Below are 25,679 nucleotides of genomic sequence, written 5' to 3' on the forward strand. Positions count from 1 at the left end.
AGGGAACACAGGAGAAGTGCCCATCTGCTTTTCCAAACCTGCCCCTCCCACTTCTTTCTCTCTCTCTCTCTCTCTCTCTCTCTCTCTCTCTCTCTCTCTCTCTTCTCCTCTTGCAGCCATGGCTTGATTGGCTCGAGCAAGTTGGCCTCAGAAGCTGAGGATGGCTCCATGGCCTCCACCTCAGGTGCAAAAGATCTGGTTGCAACAGAGTGTCAGCCCCAGATAGGCAGAGCATCCCCCGCAGTGGCCTTGTTGGGTGGATCCTGGTCTGGGAGCATGTGGGAGTCTGTCTCTCTGCCTCTCCTCCTCTCACTATATATATATAAAAAAAGGAAGTTAGATGGAGCAGGGATCAGAGAAAGCTTCCTAAAGGAGAAAGACTTGAGCAGAATCTTCAAGGAGAAGGTGAGTAGGACAAGGACAAGTTTGTCAGGCCAAGAGTTGGGGAAGGTGTTTTCCAGGCAAAGGAAACAATGGAGAAGAGAAAGTTTCAAAACTGGCAGCTGGCCGTGGCTGGTTGGCTCAGTGGTAGAGCATTGGCCTGGCGTATGGATGTCCCAGGTTCAATTACCGGTCAGGGAACACAGGACAAGTGACCATCTACTTCTCCTCTCACTTCTCTCTCTTTCTCCCTTTCCCTTCCTCTCTCTCCCCCTCCTGCAGCTATGTCTCGATTGGAGTGAGTTAGCCCTAGGTTCTGAGAATGGCTCCATGGCCATTGCCTCAGGCGCTAAAAAGGGCTTGGTTGCTGAGTAATGGAGCAGTGTCCCAGATGGGCAGAGCATCACTCCCTAGTGGGCTTGCCGGGTGGATTCTAGTTGGGACACATGCTGGAGTCTGTCTCTGCCTCCCTTCCTCTCACCAAATTAAAAAAACAAACAACAACAACAAAAAAAAACTGGCAGCCACTTGCCATGACGAAAAAAATTTTTTTCTAAAGATATAATAAGGTCCCAAATCATGAAAGACCTTATGCTACAATGCTTGGGTTTTATTTTGATGTCATTCTTGAAAGATTTTTTTCCAGTGAGTGACATAAATCAAATTTGTCTCTTAGAAAAATTTACTAAACTGGTTTTCTCTATTATATTTCATTCTGGTTCTTACTAGTCATACACTGAATTGACTTCCATATCAGAGGAAATAATTATCTTGTTTAACGTAAGACTGTCACCACACTGATGTTAGGCACTGTGTATTTATGGTCTTTGTTGAAAGCTATGAAAATTGTCATGCAGATCTTTAAATTTTAGTAGCTGACAGCAGTGAGATACAAAGTTCATCACATCTGACAATCTCATTTTTTAAACTATTATAGCATGAGGCCAAGAAGGAAAATTTTGCTTTTGGGCATTGTCCAGTACTCTAAGCCTTTTAGCACACTTGGCACAAGATGTTACAGACATTGTTCCAGTGCACAAGTCTCACATGGTAATGATCCTTCACCATAGGTATATTGTTCTTGACAGTGAACAGTAAGAAACGACAGGCTGAGAGTGAACAGTAAGAAAACACTAGTTTCTTTCTACAGCCTGATTTATAGAAGCAAGAATATGTGCTGAACATAACCTTATGGGGCCCTTCTGGTCCCTGGCTCCTCACCCCTTTCTCCGGTCAGGTAACAGCTGTCTGCACTTACTGCCTATCCTCTCATCCCGTTTCTGGCGGTAAGCAGGAAACGTGAGGAGTCTCTCCTCTAAGTCAGGCGTCCCCAAACTATGGCCCGCGGGCCGCAATGCGGCCCCCTGAGGCCATTTATCCAGCCCCCACTGCACTTCTGGAAGGGGCACCTCTTTCATTGGTGGTCATTGAGAGAACCACTGTATTTGGCAGCCCTCCAATGGTCTGAGGGACAGTGAACTGGCCCCCTGTGTAAAAAGTTTGGAGACCCCTGGTCTAGCAGGTACTTCTCACCAGTGGTTTTCTTATTTGTGGCCTGGCTGTTCTCCAGGAGTCTAGCCTCAGTTTCTAACCTCTGTCAGAAGCCGCCACGGTCTGCCCTTTGTTCCCCACCAGGCCAAGGGCAGTGCACAATTTCTCCTATGTGAGTCAACTTCCTGTTTACGAAGCTGTGTCTGTCCTTGTTGTTGATAGTGCTCAAACCTTCCGATCTGCCTAAACTCCCAAGTCTGACCTTGCTTGGTACTAACATCTCAAAACACAAATTTATAAAAGCAGCATACAAATGGTACCTGACAGTGTTTTGAACAAATCCAATTCTATAACAGAACAAAGAGATATAGTGTAATGGGGGGGACAAACAAACAAGCAAAATTGTGTGGTTTGGAGTCAGACAGCCTACCATTTATACAGTTGGATCTACCAGTGAAGGCCCCAATGTGCTAGTTACCATGCCGGGCTCCTTGTGCACAACAGTACTGCAGCCCTACCAGAGTGGTTCCCATACAGGCGTTCTAGGGCTGATGGACATGCTCAGGGTACACAGCTGTTAAATGAGGTTCTAGAACTCAGCTCCAGATCTGTCTTTCTGCCGGTGCTCTTTCCATATCTAACCCTGTTTCTCAGCCATGAGTCTTTAGATAACATAAACGTTTTGTTAAATAATGCCTTACCCCAGTAATATGCTTTGAGGTTACAACGTGCTTTCACTTGTATCTCATTTGACTTACTGAATAACTCTCTGAAGTATAACTACCTCTTTAACAAAAGAGAAAACTGAACTTCAGTAAGATACAGTTATTTGCACAACAGAAAACAACTTGTGACACAACTAATATTCATAAACTTAAAAAAAAATTATATTTGAATAACACCAAAAACCCGGCAAGTGGGGCATACTTGTACTGAGTATAGGCACTATGTTGGTTGCAGTAGCCAGACTTATTGACAACACTGATCCCAAAAGAGAAAGGTGTGATGTTCTTTTTAGTCCACTTCTAAATTCCCTCTGCGTTAGCTTTGGTGTTTTCAGACTTTCTATGTAATGCCTATTTTTCCACAAGATTATATATACTATACACCCTACATATGAACATACTGAATTAGAAATCGTATATAATTCTCACAGGATTGCTTTACATTGAGTAACAAACTCTCTCTTTTTATATGTGCTTTTTTCCACATTGCAACTATTTTTTGCTCTAGTCTTTATTGGAATCTTAAAGCTGGTATGACTACAATAATAGTATGTATATCGATGCAATATTTTACTTTGTTTTCATGTATTTTCCCCTATCCCCCTCCCCATGGTGAGTGATTTATGCGGTTTACTATTTGAATCTTCATTTATGGCTACTTTGTTTTTCTTTCAGGTTTTGTGATGAAGGCACCTGTGCAGATAAAGCCAACATTCTGTATGCCTGGGCAAGAAATGCTCCCCCGACCAGACTCCCCAAAGGTACATCTTGAATAGTCTTACATTAAGCTGCATGATTTCTGATTCCAGAGTACTTTGCACTATCTGTCCTTTCCAACCATTGTTGACCATCTTCTGTTCTGCAATTTCTCACTAAGAAAGTACCTGTGTCACCTACTTTGTGTTGAAAAGGTCTCATTTAGGTAGTTACATGCTCCTTCTCTGCTTCTCTGTGGTAAATAATTTGCCCACATGACAATTTGGATAGAAAACAACCAAGTTTACCTCAAACCACCTTTGGCCTAAGGCACATTGGTTCTTGACAGCAGTAGCATTTCATGAGCCAACATAGCTAGGAATTAAATAAACTGCTGTTTCAGCAAACAGATTTTTTTTAATAGTCCTGGAACCTGGGTATTTAATGTGATGCCAAACCCCAGCTGGCTTTCTGACTTTACCTCTAAACTGTTCATAGCTTCCAATGTGTGGTGAGTTACTAGACTCTTGTATTGCCTGAATGTTTCTCAATATCAAAGTGACTGTGCAGTTCTGTCACAGAGTAAGTCTGCCATGGTTCGGGGGACGGCGTCTTGTGGCATGCACACTCCTCTCTTGCCTCCCCAATTCATGTCAGCTCTAACTGACGTCTGCTTTACTTTGCTTCAAATGAACTTAAGAATCCTCTCTAGTTTACCAGGCCGCCACTCCCAAGCAAGTTTGGAAAGTAATAAGGGGGCCTGTCGTAAACGTGTTGACATTTTAAAGATACATTGGTAGAGCAGATAGAAAATAAATTTCTCCACCTGTCAGTATCTTTTCTCTGTAGATAATTTTTATCATACTAGCAAACTCTATTAAATGTAAGACTATTAGGAACCTTTCGGAGTCTAAAAACTTATGGGCATACTAGACTTTGTAATCTGATTGGTAATAGTTTTCTCAGTAATATTTTTGCAGAGACCTGCCTTCATATGGAAAGAAAAGTAATTCTTCTGCGATGCTCCTAAGAAGTCTATTACCTATATTCAATCAGAAAATAAGAATGAATATTAATATAAACAAAATAAAATAAGGGAATAGGTTTATGTATGTCTGTTACATAATCAAGGGCAGAATTCTGCTTTGCTTTATTCTGTTTCTTTCAAAATGAGTGAATTGGCCTCTTAAAGTGTAAGTGATGATTTTGCTTCTGAAGTGGGAACTGTGTATAGAACTCTATCAGAGCTTTGAAAAGGATTGATAGATTATATTAGGAATTTTCAATAAAGGCCTAGTTTACTTTCATTTTCATATAATGTAATTTCATATGTGATATGCTGTTTTATTTCTCTTTGAATTGCACAGATCAGCAACCTGAGATTAGCTCCATTATGGACTTCCCTTTCCAAAATATTAATTTATCATCTGTTGTAATTCTTTAGGTGTTGGATTCAGAGTTGGAGGAGAGACTGGGAGTAAATACTTTGTACTGCAAGTACACTATGGGGATATTAGTGCATTTAGAGGTAAGTTTTGAAAGCACAACTTTCAGTACGATATTGTTTAAAACAGTGGTCCCCAATCCCCGTGCCATGGACCGGTACCGGTCTGTGGGCCATTTAGTACTGGTACTTGGAGAAAAAATAAATAACTTACATTATTTCCGTTTTATTTATATTTGTCTGAACGATGTTTTATTTTTTAAAAAATGACCAGATTTCCTCTGTTACATCCGTCTAACACTCACTCTTGCCGCCTGTCTCGGTCACGTGATTCATTTATCCGTCCCACCCTAAAGGCCGGTCAGTGAAAATATTTTCTGACTTTAAAGCAGTCTGTGGCCCAAAAAAGGTTGGGGACCACTGGTTTAAAAGATATGTGTTTTTATCCACATAATAAAATGAGGACCCTCTGCCCACTAGGAAACAATTACTTTTGTTTTTTTAATTTGGGACTACAGTGAAATGACTTTTATTTTGAAGGGCATATACTCTTTTTGCATCCTTTTGTGCTTTTTCTTATGCTGACTTTAGGATTCTATGTCTTTCCAATGTATTACCTTATCTACCTGTTTTTATTAGAGGATTCTTTCTAAGCAGCATTGTTAGAAAGTGTAGGGACTACTAAATCATTTAATTCTGTAAACAAGCACTTGGGAGAGCCAGCAAGGTTTACAATACCAACAAGGTTCTGAACCACTCAGGCTCATGTCAGTTCTTCATCTACAGTCCACACTTTCCACTTCATGAACTCATCCGTTGTCCACTGCACTAATGCAAAAACCACCCACCCCATACACACCTGCTACTGAGCACTACGCCAGACACCTATTGTTCTACCCAGAATTCTGATGCGCTTCATAAATGTTCCTTTTCTTATTATAGAATCATTAACATGAGGAAGGGACCCTGTTCCCAAGGCAACTGTGACTGGTGTTTATTCCTGCTTCCTTTGTGTTGACGCTTGCGCTCCTGTGTTCATGGGAGTGGGGGTGTTCTGCGGTCCCCTCCTCGGTGTGTCAGCGTTCATACGGCCTTACTGACTTGCACATATTCCCCCAAATTCTCTAACTTAACATCATACTTCTGTTGACTAACCTGATACATTTTTCTTTGTAGACATATTAGCTTTCTATCCCACAACTGAATCTAGAAGTGCATGTCTCTCTCTACCTAGGAAATGTCCTCTGGTCAGAGTAGCCCGTGTGCTGAGATGTTCATAGCTTCTCAGCACTCAGGACTAAGGATAATAAATGCATCTTTCTCTGGAAAAAAAATGTCAGAAAGAATAATTTTATGTAACTGAAACATTATCATTAGTACTTCAGTCAGATATATTATCAATTAAACAAGTTCCTGTGAACCAATCCCTCAATCCAAATAAAACTTGTTTTGATATTAAAAACATGCTTTGGGCTATATAAAAATTGCTTTTTATTTTTGGAACAGAGCCTGATCTTAAAGTTGTTAACTATCTGTAGTGCTAAGACAAGGTTTATTGAAAACAAAGGAATAATTAATGTTTGTGTTTAAGGAATAGAGACAGAAATTATCTGCTTTAAAAATTGACTATGTTAGTATCAGTGGAACAGGCAGATTCTGGACTGCTGACTTTCAAAGCATTGATAGTACTGTAATTTTTCAAAAAGCCAACGACAGCTTCCCCTGTCTCCCACAGTTAAGTAGCTGGTCACACCCATGCGTACTCCCCTCCCCACTCTGTATCCCTCCATAGAACCCCTAGACCTAACTTTTCAACCTAATTCCTCTTCACTTACTAATACCTCCTAACAGATATGAATGATATATATTGTACTAGTTCTTAAAATATATAACAGTTGAGGAATTTGTATTTTGTTTAATTGAGCAGTAATTAAAAAGTATTGATAGTTAATATATAAATATATGTAAAAGATTGATGAGAATCATTAATTTTTCATTTTTTGCTTTTTTGAGATTCATTTCTAGGAAAGAAGTTATATAAGAGGTATGAGGTAGAAAAATTTCCAGTGCTGTAATTCATAAACCTTATTGAAATATAATGAAAATACAAAAGTTGTGTTCATGTGATTTATTCAATAGTATATTATCTTGCGCCTTAAGCTGTATGTGGCTTAGAAGAGTAAATAAACATGTGGGAAAATATCAAATCTCACTAAAACAATGAGAGATTATTTTACGTTTTATTAAATTGGGGGTGAGTGGCAATTGAATTCTAAAACCCAGGACTGCCAGGGTTTGGATGAATCTGGTTCAGTGTGCAGAGCTTTATAAATTAGTGCAGTTTTCTAGAATGCAGCTTTACTATATATTACATTATTTTATATAGAATGTTAAAATCTTGCTTTAGGCTTTTATTTTAAAGAAAGAGATTTTTTGCCTGACCAGGTGGTGGTGCAGTGGATAGAGCATTGGACTAGGATGCAGAGGACCCAGGTTCAAGACCCCGAGGTCGCCAGCTTGAGCATGGACTCATCTGGTTTGAGCAAAGCTCACCAGCTTGGACCTGAGGTTGCTGGCTTGAGCAAAGGGTTACTCAGTCTGCTGTATCCCCACAGTCAAGGCACATATGAGAAAGCAATCAATAAACAACTAAGGTGTCGCAATGAAAAACTAGTGATTGGTGCTTCTCATCTCTCTCTCTGTTCCTGTCTGTCCCTATCTATCCCTCTCTCTGACTCTCTCTCTGTCTCTGTAAAAAAAAAAAAAAAAGAAAGAAAAAAAAAGATTTTCTTTTCTTTTTAAAAAATGACCTACCTATCCACAGTTATTTATGTACCATTAGCTAGTAATGTGAAAAATTAGAAGTTAACAAACAACCCTTAATACAGGACTAGTTAAATAAATGTTTTAACAACAAAAATAGCTGTGCATAAAATTTTATATAGACTACATAAAACTATATGTATGCTTGTATGTTTTCGAGGATTATAAGTAACAAGAAAAAAATAGGAAACAGCCAATAAGCATGAAAGGCAGGGTTGTGTGAATTTTTTTTCCCCTTTAGAATGTCAAAATATTATATTAAATTCCACAAGTAGAAACACTGTGGTAAGTCCTTCAGTACGTGCCAGTTAATATGCCACATTCCCACTCACTCTCCTGACAAAGAAGAGTGCAGGTAAGTCTCTACATGCCTGGTTCGATTTACTGTAAGGAGTGACTGTTCTTTAAAAAGTTCTCATACTGTGGCCCTAGCCGGTTGGCTCAGAGGTAGAGCATCGGCCTGGCATGCAGGAGTCCCGGGTTCGATTCCAGGCCAGGGCACACAGGAGAAGCGCCCATCTGCTTCTCCACCCCTCCCCCTCTCCTTCCTCTCTGTCTCTCTCTTCCCCTCCCGCAGCCAAGGCTCCATTGGAGCAAAGTTGGCCCAGGCACTGAGGATGGCTCCATGGCCTCTGCCTCAGGCGCTAGAATGGCTCTGGTTGCAACAGAGAAATGCCCCAGATGGGTGGAGCATCGCCCCCTGGTGGGCGTGCCGGGTGGATCCCAGTCGGGCACATGTGGGAGTCTGTCTGACTGTCTCCCCGTTTCCAACTTCAGAAAAATACAAAGAAACAAACAAAAAGTTCTCATACTGTGATTGTACACTTAACCTCTAAATAAAGCACCTAGAAGTGGAAAATAAGTATATCATCATATTGTCTGATGATTAAAAGTAGGTTATATATCTATGTCATATGTGATATATATATTCACCTGTATATAATCATATTAGTGTCAATGAATATTTGAACTGAATGTTACTAAAACTACTGATGGAGTCTGACCTGTGGTTGCGCAGTGGATAAAGTGTCAACCTGGAACGCTGAGGTCACCATTTCAAAACCCTGCACTTGCCTGGTCAAGGCCCATATGGGAGTTGATGCTTCCTGCTCCTCCCCCCTTTTTTCTCTCTCTCTCCTCTCTCTCTAAAAATGAATAAATAAAATCTAAAAATGTCCAAAAATAAAAGTGCTTAAAAAAAAACTACTGACGGTACCTTAAGTATATAAATTGTAAATCAGAAGCAGACTGAGACTCTAAGGAAATTACTACACTCTTCTGAAAAGTGGGAACTGTTTGGCGTAGGGTATGAGCATTTTCTAGCCAGGGCAGGTTTTAGAGAGGTGAGATACCTAGGACTTTCATTTAATGAAGCACTAACAGTAAAGGTAAAATACCTTTTAAAATGTGTTAGAATGTGATAAAGTATCAGAGAGACTATCACCTAAAACCAACTGGGTATGCTTAAACTGCGATCTCTATAAGTAGGAAAAAATTGGGTGTGAGTTCTGTGGGATAACATGCAATGTTTGTTTTGTTTTGGTTTTTGTTTGTTTTGGAAATTGCATAGAATGTGGAGCTGTAAAAGCATTACTTATAAACAGCCAGCTTTATTAAATGCCATGTCAATCATAGTGTCAGACCTGTGCCGGACAAACTAATCTTCCTGCCTGTGGGCATTTACTGTATTCTAGCAGGAGAAAAAAAAACAAAAACAGGGCATTTATAGGCAATGACAGAAATACATTCTAGGTACAGGAGGCTGTAGAAAGGCCGTGTGGACAGGTCTGCCTGGAAGGGGAGGGGGACATTGTCTGTGCAAGGCTTCTTAGAGGAAGGAACCAGAGCAAGGATTTGAATGGTGATCAGGAGCCCCCACATAGACACGGGGAACGGGAAGACACAATCCTGAGAAAGGTCAGAGCACGTGCATGGGCACAGGGGAGTGAAAGCCTCGTGTCCGCAAGGAGCTCATGGTCACTTGGCATTACTGGAGTGTGAAATGCAAGGGGAGCAACGGCAAGAATGAGAAGAGAAGTAAAAGGGACCATAGAGATTCTTGTTAGGACGTTATTCAGAAGGCACTCAGCATACTTATTAACCAAACAATGACCTGCTCAGACTCTTACTTCAGCCTGGGCGTGAGGGCACGGAGGTGCCCTGGGGCTCTCGGAGACCAGGTGAGCCTGGCTTGGGGTTCTGGGAGCCCAGCGTCAGCTCTTCTTTTTTTTTTTCAACTCTAGGCTTTCTATAAATTAATATTCTGTAGAAAACAGAATGTACTCTAATTAGAAATGAAAGTCCCATATAGGCAATCGCACAGTGCAGGGATTAGGCCATCAATCTCTAAGACCAGATGGCATGACAGTGGCACTTGCTTGTTTTGTTACCCTCACCAATTTCTAAACCTCCCGACCCACCTCATCTGTAGAATGGGATCCTAATAGTTCATATGAAGGTACCTGGTAAGTACTCAATAAATGTTAACTAGTATCATTATAGTCCCTGTAAAAGGGCTTAAGGAGCCATAAATTCCCCTAAATGCATAGTTGTCATAGTTGCCCATAACATAAGGAGTGCAGTGGTTACTTTTCAAGGGTGTTGTAATTTCTAATGTTTAGACACAGAACTGTGTTGACATCCGTCACATTGTCAGTAGAAGTTTCCTAGTTATGGTCTGTGCCCTGTTCTCCACAGCAGTTTTGGTTGTTTGTAGCTCAGTTATACAATGAAACTACAAGATTAAATCCTTGTACTTAATATTAGAATAGTGGGAATCAGAGATTCCTCCTGGCCCTTTTATTTTCTTTCTATTTTTTTTCAATAAAATCTTGTTCCAAAGAGAAAATTCTCTTGAGATTGCTGCAAGAATTTGTCATATTTTTTTGCGATGTTTAGCCCAGGGGAATCTTAAGAAAACTTGCCTCTCCTTTGAAGAGTGCCTGGCATTAGCTTACTAGTCTCTAACAGTAAATCTCAGACAGGAAAACCCCTGTACCCACCAACTGAAGTTGGAATTGATACTCCTAAAATGGAGGAAAGGATTTCTTCCCACGTGCATAAGCTGTGACTCTCTTTGGGGTTGGTAAAATTTCCAAGCTGCTTAATGTTCTTAAGCTCTTGGTTACATACAGTGGTGGAATTCAAATAATTTAACAACTTGTTCTCTGCTCTAAATGACTGTTTTAAGTATAAAAAATGATATACCAAAAGGTCATTTATTTTATGCATTTAATACTTAAATAAGAACAATAAAAGAGGTACACAAAACGAGATTATGTTATAAGAAAGAGTTTTAAAATATTAATGAAAGAATATTAAGTAATACATGACAAAAAACAATACAAGTTGTCACCCCCTGGTTATTTGGCAGTTTTTCTCTTTATGTTATATATGTTTGTTTACTGCAGTAACAAACGTGAAGAGATTAAAATGTAGTATTTCATTAAAGGTATAATGAGTTTTGTGAAATGAATAAATAAATATTATAAGCATAGTTCCATCAATCTTTTTTAACCTATGGACGAAATGCACATTACTACGAATGCTTAAAACATTCCATTGCAAAGATGAAGGTTAAAAGAGAGTAAGGAATGTAAATTTGTGATTTCCACATTGGGCAGCTGCCCAGGTGCCCACCTTAGAGAGAACTCTCGTTACATGTGCCATTTTAACAACCAGTTCTCCGAACTTAAAAAATTAAGTGTCAGTTCTGCTGAACCAGGGCAAACCAGCTGAATCCCACCCCTGGTTGCACATAGGAAAACTAGCAGATATTCCTCAGGATGGATACAGACCCCACACACACACCTATATTAGCATCCTCCTAGGAGTATATGCTGCAAGATTTGTTTTCCTTAGATTTGGTGTTTCATACTTATATTCTAAATAAGATAAATGATACCTATGGGGGACTTTTTTCAACTCTGTTATGTGAGTTTTATGCAGTTTCATCTCCAAATTCCTGGGGTTATATTAGTAAAATCACATGATGAAATTCCAGTTAGCACTCTTAGAAAAATGAATCATTTTTAATAGCCAAGTTTTCCAGAAAGCTAAGGTTTTGACTCTAAATATCATAATATTAAAACATTATGAGCAGAAATCTTTCCCAAATATAGTATGTGCTTTATGAAACTAAAATAGTTGGTGTATGTTGTCAACATAAGAACCGTCCAAACCTGTAAAGAATTTTTATGAGTTTATTTGAGCCAAACTGACAATTACCAGGAAGCAGAATCTCAACAGATTAGAAAATGCTTCAGAAAAGGGCAGTTACCACTTTTTTTTTTAGTCTTTTTCTGGAGTGAGAAGTGGGGAGGCAGAGAGAGAGACTCCCACGTGCACCCAACTGGGATCCACCTGGCATGCCCACCAGGGGGATTTGCTCTGCCCATCTGGGGCATCGCTCCATTGCAGCTGGAGCTATTCTAGCGCCTGGGGCAGAGGCCCAGAGCCATCCTCAGCACCCAGGACAACTTTGCTCCAATGGAGCCTTGGCTGCAGGAGGGGAAGAGAGAGACAGAGAGGAAGGAGAGGGGGAAGGGTGGAGAAGCAGATGGGCGCTTCTCCTGTGTGCCCTGGCCAGGACTTGAACCTGGGACTTCCACACGCCGGACCAACACTCTACCACTGAGCTAACCTGCCATGGCCACTCTTATTTTATACATCAAAATCAAAGAGAAGACATAAAGGGATTACTTGAAATTCACTGGCAGTGGTCGGTAAACCACGGCTCATGAGCCACATGCGGCTCTTTGGCCCCTTGAGTGCGACTCTTTGGCCAGTTTAGGAGTACCCTAATTAAGTTAATAACAATGTTCCTACCTATATAGTTTAAGTTTTAAAAACTTGGTTCTCAAAAAAAAAACAAAAAAACAAAAAAAACTTGGTTCTCAAAAAAAATTTCAATCATTGTACTGTAGATATTTGGTTCTGTTGACTAATGAGTTTGCCAGCCACTGGCGGGCAGCAGGAGAAAGCAAAATAGGGAAATCTCTGGGATTAGATAAAAAACAAAAGGAATAGACATATACTTCTTTTACATTTGTGGGTATAGGATAGTTAGCAGTCAAGAATTAACATGATAACAATAACAGTAGGAGACTGTGGTCTCTCCTCTGGTGGGAGATGTGCCCTGAAGGGGTCTGGGGGGGAAAGAAAATGACCCTGACATTTCAAAGGCATGTCACACTAGATTCAAAAAGGTAGCAGACTGGCTTAGTTACGGTAAAGATTGGCCTTTGTCAGGGAACACACTGGCCTAGGACATGGCTACCTGCCACGACCTGCTTTTAGTTAGAAAGTTTTATTTTCAGACCATCCCGTGTGGCTACTTTCAGCCTCTGACTTTGCAAGGCTGCCATGCAGATCTCCCCTGAGCTTGTCAAGTTCAGTGTGGCCCCTTTTGTGTCCACAGTGTTAAATGCCTACATCTGTGCCTGACATAGAGCAGACTGGCAGTAAATGTTAGCCATCCTCTTATCCCCTATCCCCTTCTCTTCACTTTTGGGGTGTCATTCTGAATACCAACTACTGCGCAATGATTCCCCACAACATTTTAGGAGTAGGTGGTCTTTCCATGACACTGGACTTGCTGCCTTTTTCTATCTCCTTTTCTGTATTTTCTGGTTCTTCCTCTGTTGTCAAGCTACCATTTCAACTCCTTTTAATTCAAACAGAGCACGGCATGGAGGGAGGCAAAGAGGACTAAGAACAGATTCCACCTTCTGTAGCTCATGGTCCGATGGGAGCAAATAAACCAGGAACTGTCACCACACAAACCAGTACAAACTCAGGACAATAAGAGAGGGGGTTGAAAGGCAGCAAGACTCCCCTCCCCAAGTTCAGAAAGAGGTTTCCTGTTGCCAGATTAATTTCCTACAGGTATCCTTCTTCCCTTTTCTAAACTGATCCGGAATCTAAATTTCTTATCATTGTTCTTAAATTTAAAATAAACAAGAGTCCGAATTGAAGCCCTAAAAGGGAACTTTTAGAATAAACTCTTGGGAGCAGCAGCGCCTGGACTTGGTGACTCTCAGATTTTAAGTCTCCTTGTCCTCTTGGTGTTCTTCCATCCTGGCTGTGTTCGTCTAGGCATGGCTTCTCGGGAGCTTAGTTCCAGACAGGTGGGTGTTACTAGACAGAGAGCATGCTTTCATGCAGCATACTCCACACTCACATTCACACACACACACACACACACAAACACACACACACACACACACACACACACACGGCAGGAGTTCCTATTGCTCCACAACTGAACACTTGGGGGAAACAATGGCAAGTAGAAGGGAAAACAGGATTCCAGAGCAATTCTGATTCTACTGTGTCTCTGCCTTACAAGACTACAGCCACAAAGCTATTAGAAAAAGCTTTGAAATGGTGAGGCCAGGAAAAATCTCTTGCTAATGCATTTTTTTAACAAGGTGGAGCATAGATCACTGGCAGGGCAACTATACATAAAATTACTTCATTCCAGGATAAAGTAGACTACTGTAACTTCAGGCTGATCATTAGCGTGCTCTCGGCTCCTTGCTACCTGATTGCTGAGATAGTGGAAAACTGAGTGAAAGATTGCTTCCCATTGCTTCTGCTGTTGTCTTCTCTAAATCTGTCCTGGTAGCTTCCCCTGCATGCTTTTAGCAAGAACATACAAGCCTGCTTTCCTTACTCTTCTGTAAACTGAAGGATACTGTGAATCAAGACATTTAAACCCATGTGTTTTCTAACATTCTGGATTACTTTCTATATTTAAGAATTTTTTTTGAAATTGCAAACATGGAGGGTGTTGTTAATATCTCCGTACCCCCAGGATGATGCCCGAAAGCCAGTGAGTCTCTACACTGACAGGAGTGCATGGGTGGCACCTTTCTCTTCCTCAGCCTGGCCCTCTCTGAACAGGACCCTGACATGTGCACGGTCCCGCAAGCCCATCTCCTTCCCCTTCTTCCAGAATGTGGCAAGTTAGCTCTCACCATGATCTTTCATTCAAGGGCATACATAATGTTTCCAAGTCCTCAACACCAGGGACAGCCAGCCACCTGCTTAAACAAGCCTCATCCTCAGTAAACAGACCTGTTTCCCTGTGCTCTCCCAGGGCCATTCTTATGACACCGTGCCATTCAGCAAGTCTCCTTTCTTCCTTCCTTTCCTCCCACTTCCTGTTTCTCTAATATTCCTTAGGATAGGGGTACAAACTTTTATTTAAATACTTCAGGCAGATGTGGTTTAATATTAAGAACGTATAACCTTTATGAAAGGTACTCAAGTGCATAATTTGTATATTATATTATATCACGTTTGGGGGTCTGAAGCACCATCTCTAATGAAGTACACTAATAACATTCCTATAGCAAAATGTTCAAATGGTCACACTCTAACAAATAAATAAAGACCACAAATAGCATCATATTCATTGAGATCAGCTTTTGCTGTCAAACATTATGAAAAAACTTTAGGGTTTTCAGATTTCAGAATTGCAAAAAATTTTAGTGTAAGAACCAAGAAACCTAATCCTTAATATATGAGTTATCAGTTAAAATACTAACACAAATTGGAGAGCTCTGGATAAATTTGAGTATTTTGCCATTAAAATAATATCTCTTAAACTTTATTTTTCATCTTTTGGAAAATACAGAAAAACATTAAAAATAAAAGTTAAAAAAGCCACTTACAACACCTTACTATTTAAAAAATCTAGAATATAAGGTGATGGTTGCACATGTCTGTGAATATACTAAAACCCGTTAAATTGTAAACTTTAAGGAGGTGAATTGTATGGCATGTGAATTATATCTCAATAACAGTATTGGAGAAAAGGTATATAGATTAAAAAGAAAAAACTTTCAATACCCTCTTCAACCCTACCTCCCATTCCCACCTATTTATGTCTGCCAACTCTTCATATGCATCTCCCAACATTCCTCCATACACACAGAAACCACAGCATGTATCCAGGCACTTTCTCTCTTTGGACAAAGATCACGGCCCTGGCCGGTTGGCTCAGCAGTAGAGCGTCGGCCTGGCGTGCAGGGACCCGGGTTCGATTCCCGGCCAGGGCACATAGGAGAAGCGCCCATTTGCTTCTCCACTCCCCCCCTTCCTCTCTGTCTCTCTCTTCCCCTCCCGCAGCCAAGGCTTCATTGGAGCAAAGATGGCCCGGGCGCTGGGGATGGCTCCTTGGCCTCTGCCCCAGGCGCTAGAGTGGCTCTGGTCGCAGCAGAGCGACTCCCCGGAGGGGCAGAGCATCGCCCCCTGGTGGGCAGAGCATCGCCCCTGGTGGGCGTGCCGGGTTGATCCCGGTCGGGCGCATGCGGGAGTCTGTCTGTCTCTCCCCGTTTCCAGCTTCAGAAAAATACAAAAAAATAAATAAATAAATATATATATATATATATATATATATATTTAAAAAAAAATCACATCACACTCTTACAGATCTGCATCTGCTGTTGTTTTTAATTTAATAATGCATCCTGGGCATATTTCTAAGGCAGCAAGAACATGTAAAGCTTTCATTATTTATAATGGCTGCCCAGTACTCTGTTTGTTGTGTTGATATACTTTAAAATTATAGTATCCTGTTCCCTATTAAAGATGCTAAGGTTCTCAGTGTTTCGCTATTACAAATAATGGTGCAGTGAATGTTAATGTTAGAAATGTTTTAGGTAACCGTGTGTTGCCACTGCAGGGTAGATTTCTAGAAATTGGATTTTTGGGTCATGGAGTGTTTAAATCGTAACAGATTTCACCAAACCCAGCAAGACAGTTTTTTCAATCTACGGTGAATGAGCAAGCCCCATAGTCTTACCTGTACTAGATGTTTTCACACTTGATTTTTATTTTGGACAGAGACAGAGAGAGAGTCAGAGGGACAGATGGGGACAGATGGACAGGAAGGGGGAGAGATGAGAAGTATCAATTCTTCGTTGCGGCACCTTAATTATTCGTTGACTGCTTTCTAATATGTACCTTGACTGAGGGGAGGGGGGCTACATCAGAGCAAGTGACTGAGCTCTTGCTCAAGCCAGCAACCTTGGGCTTCAAGGCAGCCAGCGACCTTTGGGCTCAGGCCAGCGACCATGAGGTCATATGTACGATCCCCGCACTCAAACTGGTGAGCCTGCTCTCAAGCCAATGACCTCAGGGTTTCAAACCTGGGTCCTCCGCGTCCCAGTCCAGTGCTCAATCCACTGCACCACTGCCTGATCAAGCCACATTTGATTTTTTTTTTTCTTACCCAGCATTTACTTAAACAGAGGAACTCTTTTTATTGTTTCATTAAAGGATCTGAATTAATTAGCTGGAAGGTCTATAGAATTACCTCTGGAATACATAGTCTGGGTCAGGATTTCTCAAAATCTGATCTGAACTGCCTGCACCAGAACCTCCTTGAGGTTCTTTTAAAGAGAAAAATTGCTGGTTCCAACCAGACCTGCTGCATTATATAGAGTCTAGGCAGTGGTTGCTGGAGCTGGCTCTTATTAACTCACAAGAGCCAACTGTTAATTTTAAATCCTTTATGAGCTGATTGTTAATGTACACATTGTTAAAAATAAAGGCAATGAATACTCAAAAATCATTATCTAGTTATTTTACTACATTTCACTGTTATCTATGCTCTTGAGGATATTTGTATCTATTGTACCTGTACAGTGGAAATATTATACAATGCTATGTTAATTGTTCAACTCTTCCCAACTCATTGTTCAGTGATGTCACTTTGGTAACTTGAAATCACCCGGGTAGGAAAATTGACACCATGGAAATTGGCAAATGCTGCAAATTAGTGCGTAATAAATGATTTTGTAGGTTGTTTAGATATAAGAAAGTGATGGAAAAATGTTAGTAATGCAGATTATTATGAATAACCAAAAGCATGAGGAAATACTGTTCCAGTGTGTAGAAACTGTTACCCAGTACAGCGAGATTCTGTACTCCTCGTGGATGAGCCAGCGCCGTTCCAGCACACGCCCTTGCTTCCATCGGCAGACATTCGTCTCACCCTCTCACTCATCAGCTCATCAGAAAATTATTTTTAAGTAATTATATTCAATTGGTTATATGTAATTTAAAATAAACAGTATTATGTATTTTACTGTTTATAAATTGTGTGCTATACATCTTTTATATTAGTAAAAATATAATAAATATATGGATACACACATATGCATATTTTCAGAGAGCCAGTGCATGCTGAAATTTTAACAAGCTTCCCAGTTGATATTTATGCAAAACAAAGGTTGACAACTGAGGCTCAAACTGTCCTAGTAAGGATTGAAGTTACTTCTGTATTTTTTTCCCTGTAGTACAGATATGTCAGGGCAATCTGAGGCTTGAGACAGGAGCAGAATAATTGGCATTTACCAAAATAAGTATAATTAAATCTCAATTCTCTTAAGAAAGGGGGAGCTTTGAAAGAAGAAAATGCATTTAATTACTGTCTGGTAATACTAGCACTTTTTTAATTTAACTTTGAAATTTGAAGGAGAGTTTATTTTTATTAACTTTTTCACAAAATTTGGTCTTTGGATTTTAAAATGCTGTAATAGTAGAAGCTACTTACAATGCATATGTGACTTTCTTAGACACCTCCCTCCCTATATATAGGTGTGCAAATGTTCCTCCTTTATACTGAAGCTAGATAAACCTTTTTGAAGAATGAGCAGAAATAATAAGTTATATCCCCTTATTTTTTACAATTTTTTTTCTTTTTAAGTGAAATGTATGGGGTGGCAGAGACTAGAAAGTGAAAGGCAGAGACCATGAGACCAACTCTGAGATAAAAATGATTGGCAAGAAGGTAATATTCAACTTGCACGAAATTCCACAGCCTCTTAGGCCTTTCTAAATATAGAGAAGAGATGGGAACATGGCTGAGAAGGCATTGTTGAGAAGGAAACAATGTTATTTCTTTTATTTTCTCCTGAAAACAAAGGAGTAACAACCATAGATCTTAGCTGTCCTAAACTAATTCGTTTTGAAAGCACTTGTTTTTAGTACCAGAGACTTAATCTTCAGGGAGATTGCACAAGAAAATATGTCTGGAAAGGAGCCCAACCCTTGCATTTTACAGAATGGAAATTGATGCTTAGAAAGGTTAAGTGACTTGCCTAAGGTGATATAGCTACTAGACCAGCGGTTCTCAACCTGTGGGTCACGACCCGGGGGGGGGGGGTCGAACGACCAAAACACAGGGGTCGCCTAAAGCCATATTTCCTGTCGCAACCCACAGGTTGAGAACCGCTGTACTAGACCAATGCTATTAAAAACTAAAAGAATTTAATTTGTGTTAGATTTCTAGTTTGTATATGTGCCAAAGTTCATATCCTTACCATATGAAACAAGTAATGGAGTCAGGGTTTTACAAGTCCTTGGAACCACTGGGAATGGAGAGGAATGAATTTAATCATGCAAATACAATAAATGTGATTAAAAATTGGAATCGTTTACCTCATCTCATTTATGCTTTTTCATTCTACTGTATGAAATAATCCACTTCCCTTATTATGTAAGGATATTTCTAAACCTGGTTGCTTGATAAACCCACTGATTTCAGAATTGTAATCGATGTTCTTCATGTTCTTTTCTAACCATCGTTATACACAAGCAGCTTGATGTGAATCATGGGAATGATTTTCAGACTATTCACTATGATCCAAAGGAGCCTGTTATCCTGAAGTATTTTTTTGCTCTTGCCAATCTCTTCACATAAATACGAGCATCCTAATCATTTCAACTTTGTTAATCACCTTCAGAATGGAAAACTAATGATCCTTATTCTCATTCATTCCATAGGACACCTGCTTAATTTAATCCCTAAATATGATCATTAAGTATGAGGAATTACATTTTTATTTATTTAGTTATGAGAGGATATGTAAAGAACTTCAGTATTTTTTTAAAGAATATATTCATAATGTTTTTATATTTTAAAATGTGTTTTTAAAGCAACTTAACATTGAACAATATAATATTTACTTAAGTAATGAGTTTTAGGGAAAAAAATTCTCCCTAATACCATTTAGTTTTATATACTTTGTTTTTTATTTTCATTTGTCCCTTTGTACCACATGCTCTTTTAATCATTCATAGTTAAATTCTTTTTTTGAAGCTGGTCAGGGCTATACAGTTCTCAACTAATTAATGCCATTTAAATTAATAGCACATAGTGTGTCATTTTTAACTAAAAGAAATTAAGAGGATAAATAAAGTTACTTGCCCATTGTCTCACATAAAAATTAGGAGATGTCTGGGAAATCTAATTCAGGGCACTAGCAACACTACCCACAGCATTTTTTCTTCACATACTCCACACATCCTCCATCTGGTTTTCTATCCCTCACCCTGTCCTTCACTGCTTTCATCACTTCCCAGCACGTATGTATTGTAGGAACTCCAGTAAAAGATGGAAGTCATTAGAGAGAAATGCTAGGATTTACACCTTCCACTTCCCATTTACTATTAATTCCTTTTTACCTTAATTAACTGCCTTGCTTGTAAAATGGAAGAGATACCCTAAGTCAGGGGTAGTCAACCTTTTTATTCCTACTGCCCACTTCTGTATCTCTGCTAGTAGTAAAATTTTCTAACTGCCCACCGGTTCCACAGTAATGGTGATTTATAAAGTAGGGAAGTAACTTTACTTTATAAAATTTATAAAGCAGAGTTACAACAAGTTAAAGCATATAATAATAATTACTTACCAAGTACTTTATGTCGGATTTTTGCTAAGTTTGGCAGACTAAATCTTTATAAAACAACTTGCTATAGTTAACTCTTTTTATTTATACTTTGGTTGCTCTGCTACCACCCACCATGAAAGCTGGAACGCCACTAGTGGGCGGTAGGGACCAGGTTGACTACCACTGCAAGTAAATACATGACCAAAAAAGCACTTGATGAAAACCATTGAAATATAGAGAAATTTACAAACTAATATGGTAGAATTTAACCTTTCCTAGGCCCAGAAGAGACCCTTGTATTCTCCCTATGTCTGCCAACAGAAACATGACTCTTTTCTTTATCCAATTTGGAAACCTGTGATCATTCTCTCCATTTCTTTTCATTATATATTAATTCTTCTTTTCTCTATCTTTGAAAACTTTGAAGAGTGTTTCTTCTTTTAGGGATAGTTCTCCTGCACAGCTTTTTAGTCCCATGTCTTTGCAAGTACTGTATTCCTTTTCCTTGTTTAACAGACTTAACTGTAAGGCACCACCTACTAATAATTACTAATAACTGAAAGGAGAGAAAAATCTAGTTAGTAACAGCAGCCCTTCTACATTACAGTATAGACACTTAAGGCCGGGGGGATTTTTTTTTCTTGATTTTCAGTCCAGCATTTCTTTTTATTTTAGACTTATGAATTTTTTTAATTGATTTTATGTTTACATAAATTCTGGTGTTGCCCCGAATGCATCCCCCCTCCCCTATTTTCCCCTCAATATCTCTCTTGCCTCCTCCCCATAATGCCCTTCCCCCTTCCCTTCAGGTTTAACCCATCCTATCATTGCCTTTCCCTCTGTCCTCTTTTCCTCTGGTTCCTTTGATCTCTCCTCTGTCTCAGTTCTGTTCCTCAGTTCACATTGTTCATTGGATTCCTCAGATGAGTGAGGTCATATGATATTTTTCTTTTTCTGCCTGGCTTATTTCACTTAACATAACAGTTTCCAGGTCCATCCATGTTGTCGCAAAAGGAAAATTTTTTTCTTTTTTCATGGCCCCATAGTATTCCATTGTATATATGTACCACAGCTTTTTAATCCACTCGTCCACTGTCGGACACTTGGGCTGTTTCCAGATCTTCACTATTGTGAATAATGCTGCCATAAACATGGGGGTACATTTCTTTTTTGGAGTCAGTAATATGGTGTTCTTGGAATATATTCCTAAAAGTGGGATGGCTGGGTCAAACGGCACTTCCATTTTTAATTTTTTTTTTTTTTTGTATTTTTTCTGAAGCTGGAAACGGGGAGAGACAGTCAGAAAGACTCCCGCATGCGCCGGACCAGGATCCACCCGGCATGCCCACCAGGGAGCAATGCTCTTCCCACCAGGGGGCTATGCTCTGTCGCTCCGGGGCGTCGCTCTGCCACGACCTGAGCCACTCTAGCGCCTGGGGCAGAGGCCAAGGAGCCATCCCCAGCGCCCGGGCCATCTTTGCTCCAATGGAGCCTTGGCTGCGGGAGGGGAAGAGAGAGACAGAGAGGAAGGGGGGGGGGGTGGAGAAGCAAATGGGCACTTCCCCTATGTGCCCTGGCCGGGAATCGAACCCGGGTCCCCCGCATGCCAGGCCGACGCTCTACTGCTTAGCCAACCGGCCAGGGCCCGCATTTTTAATTTTTTGAGGAATCTCCATACTGTTTTCCACAGTGGTTGTACTAGTCTGCATTCCCACCAGCAGTGCAGGAGGGTTCCCTTTTCTCCATATCCTCACCAGCACTTACTCTGTGTTGTTTTGTTGATGAGCACCATTCTGACTGGTGGGAGGTGATATCTCATTGTGGTTTTAATTTGCATTTCTCTTATGATTAGTGATGTTGAGCATTTTTTCATGTGCCTATTGGCCATCTGTATGTCCTCTTTGGAGAAGTATCTATTCATTTCTTTTGCCCATTTTTTGATTGGATTGTTTGTCTTCCTGGTGTTGAGTTTTACAAGTTCATTGTAAATTTTGGTTATTAACCTCTTATAAGACGTATTGTCAAATATGTTCTCCCATTGTGTAGTTTGCCTTTTTATTCTGTTCTTATTGTCTTTAGCTGTGCAAAGGCTTTTTAGTTTGATATAGTCCCATTTGTTTATCCTGTCTTTTATTTCACTTGCCCATGGAGCTAAATCAGCAAATATATTGCTGCAAGAGATATTGGAGAGCTTACTGCCTATGTTTTCTTCCAAGATGCTGATGGTTTCATGACTTACATTTAAGTCTTTTATCCATTTTGAGTTTATTTTTGTGAATAGTGTAAGTTGGTAGTCTAGTTTTATTTTTTTTGCAGGTAGCTGTCCAGTTTTTCTAGCACCATTTGTTAAAGAGGCTGTCTTTACTCCATTGTATGCTCTTACCTCCTTTGTCAAATACCAGTTGTCCATAAAGGTGTGGGTTTATTTCTGGGTTCTCTGTTCTGTTCCATTGATTTATATGCCTGTTCTTATGACAGTACCAAGCTGTTTTGAGTACAATGAAGGCCTGAGGGAATTTTGAGAAATAATGTGGGTCACCTGGGGGTTTCAGTGTTTTCCCATTAGTAGAGTGTTAGGGTGGTGATTGAGGCTATGCAGGTTCACATTGGATTTGGGCAGATGGTAAAGGAACTGTGGAACCAGGGGATAGTTGTCCATCCGTTTATTAGAGTCTTACAACGGCAGACGAGCAAGCAGGCAGGGAAAAACCACTTTTCCCTCTCAGGACTCAAGGAAAACAGGCATGTAGGCGGGGAGAGGAACCCTTCTCAGGCAAACAATAACAAACAATGGCCCCTCCCAATGGCGGCAGGCATTCTACAATTTACAATTTGCTGCCCTGAGGGCAAGCACTGCAACCTTACATAGACTATACACACGTGGTGCTGCCCCATGCTCATGTACCAATCAGGCAAAGTACAAGCGAGCAAGCCTAACACACTTGTTTGCCCAACATAGAGTATGATACTTAACATTTCATCCTACTTCTCAACTCAGAAGTACTTTGTGTTCTTTTATTAATCCATATTCTGCAATACAACATAAACATATTGAATGACTACAAATTAATTCTAAATCAAATATATGAGCTATAATGCTCAAAGTGTATTTCCTAATTAATATCAAGGATTACATGTATGCATAATTATATGTAAATTAGATGCTTTGTTTTGGGATTTTTTTAATTGAAAAACCAAAGGACAATACAAAATTGTAGTTTAAGTTACAAAGATAATTAATTTGAAAATGTAGCCACTGATATTAGGTTGACTTTCAAAAATTAGATTCCAGTTAAGTTATAACTTTTGCAGAATATAAACTTCCTATTTTCAAAATGAAATAAAATGGTGGTGTTGTTAGGTTATCTTCTATTTATCATGGATGAGCATTTATAAGTTTAAGTTAAATAAAAGAAGAAGAGCCCTGGCCGGTTGGCTCAGCGGTAGAGCGTCGGCCTAGCGTGCGGAGGACCCGGGTTCGATTCCAGGCCAGGGCACACAGGAGAAGCGCCCATTTGCTTCTCCACCCCTCCGCCGCGCTTTCCTCTCTGTCTCTCTCTTCCCCTCCCGCAGCGGAGGCTCCATTGGAGCAAAGATGGCCCGGGCGCTGGGGATGGCTCTGTGGCCTCTGCCTCAGGTGCTGGAGTGGCTCTGGTCACAACATGGCGACGCCCAGGATGGGCAGAGCATCGCCCCCTGGTGGGCAGAGCCTCGCCCCTGGTGGGCGTGCCGGGTGGATCCCAGTCGGGCGCATGCGGGAGTCTGTCAGACTGTCTCTCCCTGTTTCCAGCTTCAGAAAAAAATGAAAAAAAAAAAAAAAAGAAGAAGAACACATTGCACAAAGTTGAGAATTCAAAAAGGTGTGAAAAGAAGGAGGCAAACCATATATATATGTAATACTTTTAAGACAACTAAGATACTCCTAATAGAGGATTTTATATGAAAAACATGTTTCTAGGCTTTCCATTTCAAATTAAATTTAAAAATGTTTATTTGGTGATACCTCCAAAGTCTCTTTTCAGTCTTACACTTTTGCAGGTACGTTCTGCCCTCAGTGGGAAGAACAGATAATAATTGGAAGAATAGAAAAGAAACTTTATATTATCATTTTTAAAATGAATATATATTAAAAAGAGAGGTGTGGAAGTAAAAAGTAGTTGTTAGGACTTTTCACTGAGACAAAGGGGAAATTAAAATATAATATATTTGCTAGGGCCAACCTGACCAAGTGGTAGAGCAGTGGATAGAGTATCGGCCTAGGACACTGAGGATCTAGGTTCAAAACCCTGAGGTTGCTGGCTTAAGCACAGGCTCATCCGGCTTGAGCATGGGCTCACCAGCTTGAGCACGGGGTCACTAGCTTCAGTGTGGGGTTATAGACATGACCCTGTGGTCGCTGGTTTGAGCCCAAAGGTCCCTGACTTGAAGCCCAAGGTCACTGGCTTGAGCAAGGGGTCACTTGTTGGCTGGAGCCCCCCGGCCAAGGCACATATGAGAAAACAATCAATGAACAACTAAAGTGGCACAACAATGAGTTAATATTAGGAAAACATCGTCTATCCCATTAATTTGTTGTTGTTAATTTAGAACAAGAACCATAAGGTAAATATGAAGCCAGCTGAATATTCAAATAGTTATTATAGTATCTACGTATCTCTCCCTTCCTGTCTGTCTCTCCCTTCCTGTCTGTCTCTCTCTCTTGCTCACTAAATTGTGTGTGTGTGTTAGGTATATTTAAAATTGTCCCACCAAAACTCATGAAGCTAGTGGACAAGCCTGTTAAATGTGCCTAGTTTTAGCCAAGAGACAGCTCCTTCAGAAAGACATCTTTAAATGTTGTCTGCACCTAAACATGAAAATTGAATATGTGATGCCTCAGGAAGCGGAGGACTTCTGTTCCTGGGTCTATGGATGCTGCTTACAAAGATGTGTTAGTTCCTTAAAATTCCTGAAGCAGTACCTTCTAATAAGTGCACTTTTCTGTATATTAGAATTCAACAAAAGTTCAAAGACCTATCCATAACTTAAAAATTTAGAGCCATGTTTTAAAAAAAATACTGTATTTATTTACCTGTGGTTTTGTCCTTTAATTTTATTAGAAGTATGATTCTGAAATGGGTTCATAATTCAGAGGGAAAAAATAGTGTAAATCATAAGTTTTATTGTAGCTTTTTTTTTTTTTTGCATTCATAAAAGATGGAAAGAGGAACATACTCTGACAGTAGTCATGCCGTAATGTCCTCCATACACAGAGTTATAAAAGCACATTGGTGAGCCTGCCTACCTGCCTTCCATTTGATCTCTCTTGGGAACAGCAGAGACCATCATTTGTGAAAGTCATCTTCTGGAGGGCTAGTTAAATGCATTTTCCCTTCCTTTCCACAGAACAAATGGAAGCTAGTAATTTCCAGTCCCATAGCAGGGAATACAAAA

At 40.1% G+C, this 25,679-nt stretch overlaps 1 protein-coding gene across 16 annotated transcripts in view; it reads left to right on the top strand.

The window, feature by feature from the left end:
- Nucleotides 1–25,679, top strand: part of PAM (peptidylglycine alpha-amidating monooxygenase) — a 349,889-nt gene that overhangs the window by 225,943 nt on the left and 98,267 nt on the right. For all 16 annotated transcript variants that reach the window (XM_066273910.1, XM_066273915.1, XM_066273907.1 and 13 more), the window contains 2 exons: nt 3,273–3,358; nt 4,738–4,821. In XM_066273910.1, the coding sequence (XP_066130007.1) occupies nt 3,273–3,358; nt 4,738–4,821 (170 nt within the window). The remainder of the gene's footprint in view (nt 1–3,272; nt 3,359–4,737; nt 4,822–25,679) is intronic.

The sequence above is a fragment of the Saccopteryx bilineata genome, chromosome 4, assembly GCF_036850765.1.
Source record: "Saccopteryx bilineata isolate mSacBil1 chromosome 4, mSacBil1_pri_phased_curated, whole genome shotgun sequence".
NCBI lineage: Eukaryota > Metazoa > Chordata > Mammalia > Chiroptera > Emballonuridae > Saccopteryx > Saccopteryx bilineata.